Source organism: Coregonus clupeaformis, chromosome 13, assembly GCF_020615455.1.
Source record: "Coregonus clupeaformis isolate EN_2021a chromosome 13, ASM2061545v1, whole genome shotgun sequence".
NCBI lineage: Eukaryota > Metazoa > Chordata > Actinopteri > Salmoniformes > Salmonidae > Coregonus > Coregonus clupeaformis.
Window position 1 is genome coordinate 46,364,558 of NC_059204.1, and position 14,506 is coordinate 46,379,063.

The window sequence follows — 14,506 nt, forward strand, 5'->3', positions numbered from 1 at the left end:
CCATTGTAACACATTGGACCTCCGGGCTCCTGTCTTTCCCAACAGGAGCTGTTGAAGCACAGTGCAGACAGTGATTATATCTCTGAGCTGCAAGGGGCACTAGAGGCCATGCTGGATCTCCTCAAGTCTGTGAACGACTCCATGCACCAGATCGCCATCACAGGTTATGAGGTAAAGAATGTGAGTGAGAGACTGCATGAGTGACTAAGTGAGAATGAATGAGAAATGTACAGATGTGCATTTTCTTTCTCTCAGTGATTTCTTCATAATTACTACAAAGTGAAATGTGTAATAATTATGTCTTACCATATCCCACCATGCTGGGTTGTGTTGTGTCTGGCTGTGTCCCCAGGGGGATCTGAGTGACCTGGGTCGGGTGCTGATGCAGGGCTCCTTCAGTGTGTGGATCAGCCATAAAAGGGGCCCCACGAGGATGAAGGCCCGTTTCAAACCCATGCAGAGGCATCTCTTCCTGCATGAGCACGCTCTGCTCTTCTGCAAGCGCCGTGAGGAGCATGGGGAGGCCCACGACCGCACCCCCTTCTACAGCTTCAAGCACTGCCTGAGGGTAAGGCCGGGGCAGGCCACTACTGGCACTTCTGCTCTTATCATATGGACACACGTTCGCTTTGAGGGACAATCAATGCACTTGCAATGGTGAATTGTGTTTTCTCTGCAGATGACTGCTGTTGGGATCACTGAGAATGTCAAAGGAGATGTGAAAAAGTTTGAGCTCTGGTACAGTGGCAGAGAGGAGGTGTATATTGTTCAGGTGAGGCCCACATTGTTGATCATTTGATTTTGATTATCTTGTGCTCTCAGTTTAGTCTGTGCCTTGGCAAGTGATGGAGTGGGCTTGGTCTGGTCTTCTTACCCACTTCATATGTAAATTATATACTCTATTCTAGTCAAGGCTCATCCTATATAACTACTGCTGTACACACCTTTTCTATTCATACACTGTCCATAATGTCTATACACACTATCGTATATATTGACTCTGACATTGCTCATCCTGATATTTCTCAATTATTTTATTTGAATTTTATGGGATTTGTGTGTATTGTTAGGTATTATTGCACTGTTGGAGCTAGAAACACAAGCATTTCGCTGCACCTGCGATAACATCTGCAAAATGTGTACGGGGCCAATACAATTTCGTATGGTTTGACTCGCTGACACACACAGTACTGATGCCTGTGGCTGTGTTCCCCAGGCCCCTACGTTCCAGATCAAGATCGCCTGGCTCACCGAGATCAGGAAAATTCTCACCAACCAACAGAGGCTCCTCCAAGGTTTCTACTTTGCGTCTACTTGTCTGTCAGCTTCCATGTTGGGTGTGTTGTTCATTCCCCTTGTCCTCTATTGTGGTGTGATGGGACCTGTCTGTCTGCATGCCAGTAGTTTGGTTAAACTACCTGGAGTTTTAAAGTCCCTTTTATCTGCCCTCTGCCCCCCTCTCCCTCTCCCCCTCTCTCAGAAGACATCCCCCCTATTCAACTCTCAGAGCAGACTCCTCTGTCTCCTCCCTCTACTGACAGGTGATGCTCTTTGCATGTCCTCTCATGTCCTCTCATGTCCCCATGTCTTACAATTTGCATGATGACCAAAGAGAACATTGTGATTTCCTGTCGCTCATAGCATGTGATTTGTTTGTTTTCGATTCCAATCATAGCTTGGTTTCGACTCATCTTCAACCTACTGACTCCGAAATGTCAAGCTTGTTTCTCTGGTATGATCTAGAGAATGATGTGACTTGGCCAGTGCCTGAGGCCAAGCTTGTGACCATGTGGATGTTGTGTTTCTGCCCCGTTCCTTTGCGACGCGGGACAGTCTGGCTCATATGTCGGTGTGCATGCCGTGGAGTCCCGGGCAGATCACTGGCTGCTCAGGTTGTTTTGATGTCCTTCCTCACAGTAAGCCTCCAGACCAGTCCCTCAGCACAGAGGAGGCCGAGTCGTCAGGCCGCACCAGCCCCGTCCTCACAGACCCCGTGGTCTTCTCCCCCCAGCCCCAGCACAACAATCGACGCAGTGAGTCAGCGTGGAAAACAGCAGCCATTTTGTCTCACCAACTCACTTTAGTAATAAAGCAGACTCCAAGTCTACTGGCCAATTGGGGCCGGTCAGTGAGGTTTCGACACTGAAAAGTCCAGCATGTAGCAGTGGAATTGTGTTTTTGTAGTCAGTGGAAAGGTTTTGAAAGTATCTAACATAAGTGACATTTAGGTCAATATGTATGGTACGTAGAGGCCTTTGACTTGTGAAGATAGTTGTATTTGAGAGCTTCTGTCTGTCAAACGTAGGTTGGCCTGGCACCTCCCAGTCAGTGGATGTCTGTGAGGGTCTGGAGGACTGGAGCACCACTGACCTGTCCAACCTGTCAGACTCTGACGAGGATGACGACCCTACTCCATTGGTGAGCCAGTCTAAACTTCATCTGGCATTGTAGTGTTAAGTGTCCTGTAAAACAGCTGTGGAAGTAATTGGACATTGGACATTAGTCAGACAGTTTCCTAAGTTAGTGCGCTGTGTAAAATATGATGCGATTGTCAGTCTGTTTTTATTACTGGTCTTAAGGTAACATGCTTTTCTCTCACAGGTTCCTGGGAGGTACAGGGCCCTGGTGGAAAGTAGTGTGTGTAGTACAGATGACTTCATCATTAAGTGCGGTGATGTCATCCAGCTGCTACATCAGGACACTGTAGGGAAATGGTGAGAAGCCCCAGTACTAATATCACTACCACTCTTACTCTTACTGTTCCTTGCTGTTGTTACTACAGTAGTACTCCTGATTCTCTCTCTGTCAGGCTTGTGAGGAATGTCAGTCGTTGTGATGAGGGTCGGGTCTCAGCTGATAACCTGCACAGGATTCTGGGAGAGAGTAGCCGTGCCCACTCAGGCAGGATGGAAGGTGAGGGGCTCCCCATGGACCCACTACTAGAGATCACTGTTCTTGTATAGCTATTAGCATGGATGAATAAGATGTCCTCGTTTCCACATTACAACCGTACTACCTGTAGGTTTCTCTTAATCTTTCAGGGAATGAGAAAACCCGGAAGCTCAGCTCTCTCTGAATGAACCATGTGCCATCCATCCATCGTCCGGACACAACTTCTGTCATCACAACTGTTGTCCTGCTATCATTCGCATCCAAGGTCTTCTTTCCTGGAGTCTCCAGGGGCCTTGAACATGCTGCCTGAGACTGACCAGTCATCAATCAAACCAGAGGATCTGAAGGGTCAACTATGCCTTCTTACCATCCATCTCCAGTAATTTAATACCAATGGAATAATTGATACCATATTAATACCATGATGATAAACCACAAGGACATCTTTTTACATTTCCTCCAGAGGGTGCATGTGTTGCCGTGCAATGTTAGGGTAAAATCCCTACCCACGTCAAGCAAACAACCTCAAGCACAAGGCAATGGACTGAGTCTACTTTCCAACCCCAGGCAGCATCACAACATCACCCTTAAAGTACCGCAAATCATCAGAGAGATAGGATCTTCATTTTCCTGCGGATGAGGTGCATGAACTGTTTCCAGTCCACTTTATGAATATTTACTTAGAAAAGGACTGTTTTACTTCTGTTACAGTGAAGGTGAATCAATCTCTATTTTTTTACATTTGTGTATAACTATCATGGTTCATGAGAGACCATAACAGATTTCAACATTTCATCAATGCCAGTTTATGTGCCAAAACATTGACAGTTTCCCTGTCTTCTTTATTTGTTACAACAGCCTCATTTTGTACCACTCCCATTATCCCCAATTACTATGGTAAATAGCTTACATTTCAGTGTGAAAGCTAACAGCAAGCAAACCGTGCCAAGCTTTGTATTTCTATGCTCACTGTTCTGCATGAATGTCAACAGGGTGTTGCCAGTGGTCAGTTCCCAGTTGAACATTGCCTAATGCTTCTTTTTATGTGCACTGCAATTTTGTACCAGTAGGGGGTGGTGTGTCAGTAATCTGACCATTGACGTGAGAGGAGGGTCCTGCAGTGCTGCTGCTGCTTCTGCTGCTGAGCGAGTGTGATGAATGGATGTTGCAGCTTATATGTAAATTCTCCACATTGGCGGACGTTGGGGATTCATGTAAATGTACAGAGAATTTAATGTGCATATATGATATGGATGGAAATTATTTTACCAAATACAAGCACAAGATAATCTGATGGGAGAGTCTTTCTTTACATTTAGTCATTTAGCCAACACTCTTGTCCAGAGCGACTTACAGTAGTGAGTGCATACATGTTCATAGTTTTTTCTTTACTATGTCTTCACTTTTGAACCTTTATGGGTGTGGATGTGCATATAGTAAATGTTGACTGATGCTACTGTTCAAGGTGTAGGCCTGTGGGTCAGTCCCGAACGTTTCTGAATCTGCCTGAATATCTTGAATAACTTACAGAAGACATTCAGAGACATAATTTCCAGATCCCTTTTAATTCAACAACAAAGAATAAATCAGCTCAGTGACACAATACACATTTGTAAGAATCCCAAACTTTAAGTAGAGACGTCAGGCTCAGAATTGGAACCGATGCTTCTAAGCCCAGTGACATTGGAGATCCAAGGGAAGTAGCGTGACACACGTGTGTAGATGCCATACTTCCCTTCCTTGGCGCACTCCTCGCCCCAGCTCACGATGCCTGTGAGGAACCAGGTGTCCCGGTACTGGGTAGCATGGGGACCGCCACTGTCCCCCTGGCATGAATCCTTCTGCTCATTGATGTAACCGGCACAGAACATGAAGCGGGACACCCGTTCTGCGCTGCTGCCCTTGCACTCGGTCCGGTCCACATAAGGCACCTCCACCTTCTGCAGTATGGAGGACTCTGGGCCCTGGAAGCGCATCCTGCCCCAGCCGCTGACCACAGAGCTGGAGGCCTCCCTCAGCAGCGTCTCAGTGAAGTCCTTGGGCCCCAGGCAGATGGGGAGGCTGTAGTCAGAGAGGAGTACGGGCGTGCGGAGCTTCAGCAGGGCTATGTCGTGGTTGTACAGGCTTGTCTTGGCGTCGTATCGCGGGTGTATGTGGTACTCAGCCACAGCGTGGTCATGCTCCCTCCCCTCTTGGACCTGCATGTTGTGCTCACCTGCAGAGAGACATTGTGATCAGATAAACATTCTTTTGAATGAAGGAAGCACAAATACGAAAACAGGCAGTCACTCCTACTTGGGTTGACTCACCCACTCTGATGAAAAATAATCCAATGAAGTCCTCTTTCAGGCAGTGGGCAGCGGTGATGACCCACATCTCACTGAGGAGGGAGCCACCACAGAAGCTCTGCCTGGTCAGCTTGCTCATCAGGGCCACCTGGCAGTGTTCCAGAGGTTAGCACAGACAACAGCAGTCTAAACACATTGACTGGAGGGGCTTAATTACACTCACACACACACACACACGACTGTCCTACCTGCCAGGGGATCTCCCCATGTTTCACTGTATTTCCCCCAACGATGCGCTTGTTGTCGGATGTCTCTTCCCGGATGGTGGGTAGTGTTGGGAAGAAGACCCAGGAGGGCAAGTCCCCCAGCACTGAGGAAGAGTGGCTGCTGCTGGTGCTGCTGATACGGTGGGGGGTTGTGGTGGTGGCATTGACCACACGAGAATCTAAGGTGTTGTTCACAGAGGTCTCCAGTGCCTCAGTGATGTTGATGGCGTTGTCGTAGGAGTGCTGAGTTTGATCAACATTTACGGCTGTGATGATCGACCGAGAGGACAGGGTTGAGCTTACAGCCTTGCCAAGATGACCACAAGGGAATAGTCCTGGCAAACACAGGTTGAAAATAGAAGATAGATGATGTAAATAAATGTAAAGGAAACATTATATTTTATATGCAGGATTAATCAGCACCTTCTGGTTCACAAGTGGTCTTGTCTGGAGCCAGTTTATACCCCGTGGCACAGTCACACACTGCATGCTGGCCGTTCAGCACACAGAAGTGGGAGCAGCCACCGTTGTTGATGTCACACTGCTTCGCCATCTCTGAGTAGGGAGAATCCATGAGAACAGTGGGTTAGGAGACTAGTTGACTTCAAACAATTTGGGGAAATTAAAGAGGTTAACATGTAAGCTACTATAAGGTAAACATATGCAATGAAATCTTCAGGTAAAGCAGGAATATCTGCAAATCCAATCAAATGACAAGTGGATAAAAAGACAGTCAACGTTACTGTGTTTGATTAGATTTTAAACAGAATAAAGGGACCACATTGCTCACCTATCTCACAGTTTTTCCCATTGAATTGAGGTGGACACCAGCATACATAAGCACTCATGGCGTCTTTACACTTCCCCCCATTCTGGCATGGGTTGGACTCACACTGGTCCCCGTCTGGAGGGGCACATAGACAAAGACTTGACTACAGATACATTATATAGATTATACCAATCTGCTGATAATATAACACTACTATGTCTACAGAATATCAAAATTTTTAATAATTAATGCTTACCAAGGTAATTCACCCAAAAATCCATCTAAATAAAAAGAAAAAAAAAAATATTATTGATGCTGTCTATCACCTGACATGGCAGAGCCAATGGGCAGATGGACTTCATGTGGGGTTGTAGGGGATGCTACCTACTGTTTTCTCCATGTCCTCAAACACTTCTCTCGCCTCCTCCAGATTGCAGCGCTCCTCGATACACTCCCTCTCCAGGTTGTCCCTCTTCATCTCCTCGAAGGCCCCCGTGTTGTAGCGTTTCTGCCTCCTCAGGAGGTTGTCTGCAGACTGCCTGGACAGAAAGACTGAGGCTGGGGAGGAAAGGAGGACAGAGATGGGGGGTCACTAAATGAACAATTGAGTTTAAATGAATTCCCCTTATAAGGGAAAGGTGAACATCTTTTTTGATCTCATTCAGGTTGGCGAAGCATATGACGTTTACCATGAAGAAGAAAATATGATAATTGACATAAAGAAAACGTCTCTGACTCTTCTCATGCTCTCATCCTGTATCTGTACCCTGAAGTTTATACAATGTGACACTGCATTTGACTGACAACTGAACTGGAAGAAGCAGGGGCATCATGCACCCAAAAATCTGAGGGGGCACAAAGTACTTGAGGATGGCTAGGGGGGAGTCCGGAGGGGGGCTAGGGCCCCCGTCAGGAAGTTGAAAACTTTTTCTAACACCTGAAACAGTTTTTTCCTAAAATCTAGAGCCATAATCATTATGCTTAATTCTATTAAAAAAGATATGCTTATTTTTCTGCATATCTAAGCATACCTCTTGAGCTGTCTGTATCCTCCTGACCGGTGGTTATTTTTTTAAAGAAACTAATTACACTATATATACAATGTGGACAACCCTGTATGTGGACAACCCTTAAAATTAGTGGATTCGGCTATTTTAGACAAACATTGGCAGTAGAATGGCCTTACTGAAGAGCTCAGTGACTTTCAATGTGGTACTGTCATAGGATGCCACCTTTCCAACAAATCAGTTTGTCAAATGTCTGCCCTGCTAGAGCTGCCCTGGTCAACTGTATGTGCTGTTATTGTGAAGTGGAAATGTCTTGGAGCAACAACGGCTCAGCAACAAAGTGGTAGGCCACACAAGCTCACAGAACGGGACCACAGAGTGTTGAAGCGCGTAGCACATAAAAATCGTCTGTCCTCGGTTGCAACACTCACTACCGAGTTCCAAACTGCCTCTGGAAGCAATAACTAGTTAGTCGGGAGCTTCATGAAATTGATTTCCATGGCCGAGCAGCCACACACAAGCCTAAGATCACCATGCGCAATGCCAAGCGTTGGCTGGAGTGGTGTAAAGCTTGCCGCCATTGGATTCTGGAGCAGTGGAAACGCGTTCTCTGGAGTGATGAATCACACTTCACCATCTGGCAGTCCGACGGATGAATCTGGGTTTGGCGGATGCCAGGAGAACGCTACCAGCCCGAATGCATTGTGCCAACTTTAAAGTTTGGTGGAGGAGGAATAATGGTCTGGGGCTGTTTTTCATGGTTTGGGCTAGGCCCCTTAGTTCCAGTGAAGGGAAATCTTAAAGCTACAACATACAATGATATTCTAGATGATTCTGTGCTTACAATTTTGTGGCAACAGTTTGGGGAAGGCCCTTTCCTGTTTCAGCATGACGATGCCCTTGAGCACAAAGCGAGGTCCATACAGAAATGGTTTGTCGAAATTGGTGTGGAAGAACTTGACTGGCCTGCATAGGGCCCTGACCTCGACCCCATCAAACACCTTTGGGATGATTTGGAATGCCGAGTGCGAGCCAGGCCTAATCGCCCAACATCAGTGCCCGACCTCACTAATGGTCTTGTGGCTGAATGGAATCAAATCCACGCAGCAATGTTCCAACATCTAGTGGAACGCCTTCCCAGAAGAGTGGAGGCTGTTATAGCAGCAAAGGGAGACCAACTCCATATTAATGCCCATGATTTTGGAATGAGATGTTTGATGAGCAGGTGTCCACATACTTTTGGTCATGTAATGTATGATTCTCTGTATCTCTGCTAACGTCTGGGTAAAAGATTGAAAGGAATGAGAGTACATTTAGTAATTGCTTGCTTTTACTTTCTAAAGTCTACCAACCTTATCAGCAGGCATGCCAGCTAAGATAGTTAGACGAGCTAGCTACTCTGACTTGATTGATAGCCTGAAATGGCTTCTTGGTAGCTAGTTATGAGGTTAGGAGATTGGGAATCTATCTGGGCTAGCTAAAACCAACTTCATAAAATTGCTAGATGGCTAGTAGTATAACAGAGAAACAACAACAACAAAATGTAGCTATAAATTATAATAATTATATACACTACCGTTCAAAAGTTTGGGGTCACTTAGGAATTTCCTTGTTTTTCGAAAGAAAAGCAATTATTTTGTCCATTAAAATAACATCAAATTGATCAGAAATACAGTGTAGACATTGTTAATGTTGTAAATGGCTATTGTAGCTGGAAACGGCTGATTTTAATGGAATATCTACATAGGCGTACAGAGGCCCGTTATCAGCAACCATCAGTCTTGTGTTCCAATGGCACGTTGTGTTTGCTAATACAAGTTTATCATTTTAAAAGGCTAATTGATCATTAGAAAACCCTTTTGCAATTATGTTAGCACAGCTGAAAACTGTTGTGCTGATTAAAGAAGCAATAAAACTGGCCTTCTAGAGACTAGTTGAGTATCTGGAGCATCAGCAATTGTGGGTTCGATTACAGGCTCAAAATGGCCAGAAACAAATAACTTTCTTCTGAAACTCATCAGTCTAATCTGGTTCTGAGAAATTAAGGCTATTCTATGTGTGAAATTGCCAAGAAACTGAAGATCTCGTACAACGCTGTGTACTACTCCCTTCACAGAACAGCGCAAACTGGCTCTAACCAGAATAGAAAGAGGAGTGGGAGGCCCCGGTGCACAACTGAGCAAGAGGACAAATACATTAGAGTGTCTAGTTTGAGAAACAGGCACCTCACAGGTCCTCAACTGGCAGCTTCATTAAATAGTACCCGCAAAACACCAGTCTCAACGTCAAACAGTGAAGAGGCGACTCCGGGATGCTGACCTTCTAGGCAGAGTTGCAAAGAAAAAGCCATATTGCAGACTGACCAATAAAAATAAAAGATGGGCAGTCTGAGATATGGCTTCTCTTTGCAACTCTGCCTAGAAGGTCAGCATCCCGGAGTCGCCTCTTCACTGTTGACGTTGAGAACACAGGACTGATGGTTGCTGATAATGGGCATCTGTACGCCTATGTAGATATTCCATAAAAAATCTGCTGTTTCCAGCTACAATATCCATTTACAACATTAACAATGTCTACACTGTATTTCGGATCAATTTGATGTTATTTTAATGGACAAAAAAATTGCTTTTCTTTCAAAAACAAGGACATTTCTAAGTGACCCCAAACTTTTGAACGGTAGTGTATATTTTTAAACAGGACAAAGCTGAGGGGGAACATGCCCCTGTGCCCCCTATGGGCATGAGGTATCTGGGAAGGAATTGTGCCAGTTTACTGAAATCATATTAAACCCATAGTTTGGGTTCATGTGAAGCAGATATACCAGAAAATGTTGAGCAAATAATATGTGAATCAAACATTACATTTGTACAGTATTTATATACTATCATAAAGAATGATAAAGAAGCACTTAGGAAAAACATAGAGGATACTGTTTGTTGATATCTATTTTTTGTTAAATGTGTGAAGCCTACCTCCAGAAGTGAACCAGTTTTCCACCATTAATACAACAGTTATGACAAATAAACAAACCCTTGCCATCTTGTTGCTCTAGGTAGTTATTCCTTTTGATATCCCACCAAACAGAAAAGACCAAAAAGGAATGAACAAACAGACTGTAAACTCCAAAGTACAGGAGACTATTTGCACATGACCACCTGGGTAAGCGAATCTCTCTCTCTCTCTCTCTCTCTCTCTCTCTCTCTCTCTCTCTCTCTCTCTCTCTCTCTCTCTCTCTCTCTCTCTCTCTCTCTCTCTCTCTCTCTCTCTCTCTCTCTCTCTCTCTCTCTCTCTCTCTCTCTCTCTCTCTCTCTCTCTCTCTATCTCTCTCTCTCTCTCTCTCTCTCTCTCTCTATCTCTCTCTCTCTCACTCTCTCACTCTTCCTCTCTGTGAGTCTGTACAAAATTCCTCTTCAAGTTTTTTACAGTTAATGTGGCTTGAGTTAAAACCTAACTATTATTATTAAATATATTTGTCTATATATTTTGCTGATTTAAATGTAATTGTTCATAAATGTTTACTAATTTAATACAAATGTTGTCCAAACTTGGGCAACACAACAAATATTGACAGTTGCTGCCTGACTTTTGTCAACCCTGTGTTTGAAGTACAAGACCGCTGAATAGTGGTTCTTTAACCATAAGGTTATTTCCACGCTTGGTAAAGGTTAAAAATGCCTGTTGTAAATTCTAGTCTGTGTCACAAAAACAATAATTGTGTATCCAAATGAGGGCGAGGTGGGTATGTCAGTATAGCGCTAAGTGGCATAGTATTTGCATAGCTGGCAAAGCTGTCAGCTCCTAATCCCTTACCATGGACGACGCCAGCTCAGGCTGATGAAGTTCTGCCTCACTAATTATGTATATTTTCCTATATCTGGCTGTCCTGCTGTTTTCCCCGTCTGACCTTTAGTGACCTTTGGAGGATAAGGGAATGAACAGGGCACTAGGCCTCTAAAACAGGTCACACGTAAGGTCACAATGTGAGCGTGATACTACCAGCATCACAGGCAGTGTGAAGGCATCAGGACAAAACATAGGACATGAAAACTATTTGGAATATTTATAAAATGTGCAACAAAAGCATTAGGCCTACTTATTGAATTACAATGTCCTTAACCATTATATCGTTTTACACAGCTAACAGAATGTACGATTTATCACAGACAATGCTGTCATCTCCCCATGGACATTGACAGTACCTGTATTCAAGCAATGATGATACACTTGTTCACACATTAATAACTGTAGCTTAGAAATGACAATGACCGAGTTGATGTGCAGGGTACGAGTGTCACGACTTCCTCCGAGGCTGCCTCCTCTCCTTGTTTGGTCAGGCTTCGGCGTTCGTCATCACCGGCCTTCTAGCCACTGTCACTCCTCATCTCATCATTCCATTTGTTTTGTCTTGTTGATTACACAAACCTGGTTCATAGTCCCTCATCAGTACCTGTATAAGTATTCCCTCTGCCCCCTTGTCTTTGTGTGTGATTGTTTATTGTGGAGAGTACTGAAGCTCGGTGGATCTCCTTGTATTTTGTATCGCCAGGATATTTCCCTGTGTGCTTTGTATTTTCTAGTGCGCCTGTTTTGTGCACTGGAGTGTTTTGACACGTTACTGCGTACTCTGTGGTTTGCGGAATAAAGCCTGTTATTCTGTGATTTACCCTCCTGCGCCTGTCTCCTTCAACATCATGTCATCACAACGAGGTAATTGAGGTAGATATGTTCATACAGTATACTGTGGGTAGGGATAAAGTGACTAGGCAACAGGACCAGCAGCATATGTGATGAGTCAAAAGAGTTATCAGAAACGGTCCATGCAGATAGTTCGGGTAGCTATAGGTTAACTATTTAACTAACTATTTAGCAGTCTTATGGCTTGAGGGTAGAAGCTTCTCAGGGTCCTGTTGGTTCCAGACTTGGTGCATTGGTACCCATGCCAAATCTTTTCAGCCTCCTGAGGGGGAAGAGGCGTTGTCGTGCCCTCTTCACAACTGTGTTGATGTGTGTGGACCATGATAATACCTTAGTGATGAGGACATCGAGGAACTTGAAGCTCTTGACCTGCTCCACTACAGCCCTGTCGATGTAGATGTGGGCGTGCTCGGCCCTCCGTTTCTTGTAGTCCACGATCAGCTCCTTTGTCTTGCTGATGATGAGGTTGTTGTCCTGGCACCACACTGCCAGGTCTCTGACCTCCTCCCTGTAGGCTGTCTCATCGTCGTCGGTGATCAGGCCTACCACCGTTGTGTCGTCTGCTAACTTAATGATGGTGTTGGAGTCATGTGCGGCCACGCAGACGTGGGTGAACAGGGAGTACAGGAGGGGACTAAGCACACACCCCTGAGGGGCCCCCGTGTTGAGGGTCAGCGTGGAGGATGTGTTGTTGCCATGAACCATGACCAACCTTTCAAAGCATTTCATGGCTACAGATGTGAGTGCTACGGGGCGATAATAATTTAGACAGGTTACCTTAGCCAGCTGGTCAGTGCATTTTGTATGACTAAATAACATTATTGTATCGATAGGAGTGGGGAAAAAAGGTGATTGTGGTTGTTAATTGATAAGCACACCAAAGTCGGCATTAACAATAAGTAATAAAATAAAGATGGTACTTCTAAAAGCCTATTTCATACCATGGCCTGCTGAATTTGCAAGATAACTTTTCTTTCATTTTGATTTCGGTACAAATGAAATAGTGGCACTGACTCGCCCGTGGATTGCTGTTTCAGCATTGTCTCAATGAAGAGTTTGGCGTTCGATTAGCTGTCTGCGACATGCAAGTGCAGTTACAAGCCTGCTAGAGTTAGCACAGGAGGATGAGCAATATACAGATGAAGTTTGAGCTGGAATGCGAAGCTATCTGAAGCTGGTTAGCTTCAGAAAACCCTGAGTAGATTTAGCTTGCTTCATAGGATACCCCTCTGGTATGACAGCAACCCATGCGTTGGTTTTGTTTACCTAGCCACTGTTTCAAATGGTAACGTTTTAGCATTTGTACCACAAATCCAATGCAAGTCAATGGTACCTACAGTATATTAGCATTTTCACTGTCCAAATCATCCTAAAGTATCTAAAAATGTATTGTGTAACTCAATGATGTTACTTATAGATGACTTGGGGGGGGGATCACCTAATAGCAGGAACAGCACCATCTAGTGGTCAGAAGCTGGTAATATCAGGATGTAGAATGGGACATAAACCCAACAACTTCAATGGCATATTTCTCTAAACAGGGGAAAACACCCTATCACCAAATTCACTGAGAATATATTGCATAGGATGAAGAAACAATACTCCGAGCCGCAGCACCATACTACCTGTCAAACATACAGAACTGATACTATTTACTCATTGTTGGGGTGGGATTGACGTGGTGTGTGGGTGGTCCTTGGATGGCTTTTGACCACTTCTTTGGATTCCTTGTGTCTTACTCAATGTTAGAAAAAAGTTTGGCCCAAATCGGATGTTAGGTACTATAATTATTGAATATTATATGAATCCTATCAATGAAAATGTCCAATTTGGGAGCAATCAATTAACTTAATGTCTCAGAGATCAAATTATATTTCAACATAAAAATGCTTATGGAAAGCTTATCTTATCTGTTTCTAACTGCAGAAACGATTTCCGAACAATCTGAGATGGTGGATGTCATGGCTTGCTGAAATGACATGGAATGATCCACTTACAAAATCAAAACATTGAAATCCGATAGGATACTATAGGATTCCAATACAAGGATCCAAATTAGAATACGATTAGAATCCAATAGAAAAATCCAATCAGATTTTGGATTCTATACTACAGGAATTTATATACAATAATCTAATAGAGAAATTGTATCAATGTGCTGAAGTCTGGTGGTCTAAGGTCCCGACTCTGGATCACATATGCCTCCTCCGCAGACTGTCTGTGCCCTTAACCACTTTATGTAACCCTCTCTATATCTGTCTCCCTATCTGTACTTACATCTGTCCTGTCAAAAAAACACAATAAAATAACTCAGATCTCCTAAAAAAAAGTAAATTGTCCAGAAGCAGCTGGTTGTCAACAGCACGCCAGCATAGATTTATAACAGATTTAAAAACCTCCATCAATCTACTCTGCCCTAAATATTGTAGGCTTTAGTTTTGAGCCAGTCAGTCTTGATTAGTTCGTTAGTATAAGAACAAAATGGACCTCAGAAAGTCATAATGATCATGACAGGAAAGAAAGCCAAGACTAGGAGAATAAAATGTTCTACGTAGGCCTACCACTAATTACTTTTGATTATATAAGCAT

At 44.1% G+C, this 14,506-nt stretch overlaps 2 protein-coding genes across 4 annotated transcripts in view; one reads left to right on the forward strand and one right to left on the reverse strand.

Moving 5' to 3' along the window:
• The window catches only part of LOC121579622 (proto-oncogene DBL), a 14,863-nt gene extending 10,677 nt beyond the window's left edge, over positions 1–4,186 (forward strand). Inside the window, exons 18-27 of one of the 3 annotated variants that reach the window (XM_045224471.1) lie at positions 46–171; positions 353–568; positions 680–772; positions 1,217–1,295; positions 1,481–1,541; positions 1,834–2,033; positions 2,306–2,418; positions 2,602–2,714; positions 2,810–2,913; positions 3,042–4,186. In XM_045224471.1, coding sequence (XP_045080406.1) covers positions 46–171; positions 353–568; positions 680–772; positions 1,217–1,295; positions 1,481–1,541; positions 1,834–2,033; positions 2,306–2,418; positions 2,602–2,714; positions 2,810–2,913; positions 3,042–3,076 — 1,140 coding nt within the window. In that variant the 3' untranslated portion in view covers positions 3,077–4,186. The remainder of the gene's footprint in view (positions 1–45; positions 172–352; positions 569–679; positions 773–1,216; positions 1,296–1,480; positions 1,542–1,833; positions 2,034–2,305; positions 2,419–2,601; positions 2,715–2,809; positions 2,914–3,041) is intronic. The other 2 variants (XM_045224472.1, XM_045224473.1) reach the window with 2 other exon arrangements.
• A 252-nt stretch (positions 4,187–4,438) lies between these two features.
• Positions 4,439–10,333, reverse strand: LOC121579623 (coagulation factor IX). The gene is made up of 8 exons (XM_041894368.2): positions 10,195–10,333; positions 6,604–6,773; positions 6,472–6,496; positions 6,237–6,350; positions 5,870–6,001; positions 5,429–5,781; positions 5,202–5,328; positions 4,439–5,107 (listed from the first exon to the last, which is right to left on the reverse strand). The coding sequence occupies exons 1-8, from the start codon at positions 10,259–10,261 to the stop codon at positions 4,521–4,523; spliced, it is 1,575 nt and encodes a 524-aa protein (XP_041750302.2). The 5' UTR covers positions 10,262–10,333; the 3' UTR covers positions 4,439–4,520.
• Positions 10,334–14,506: the final 4,173 nt, after the last annotated feature.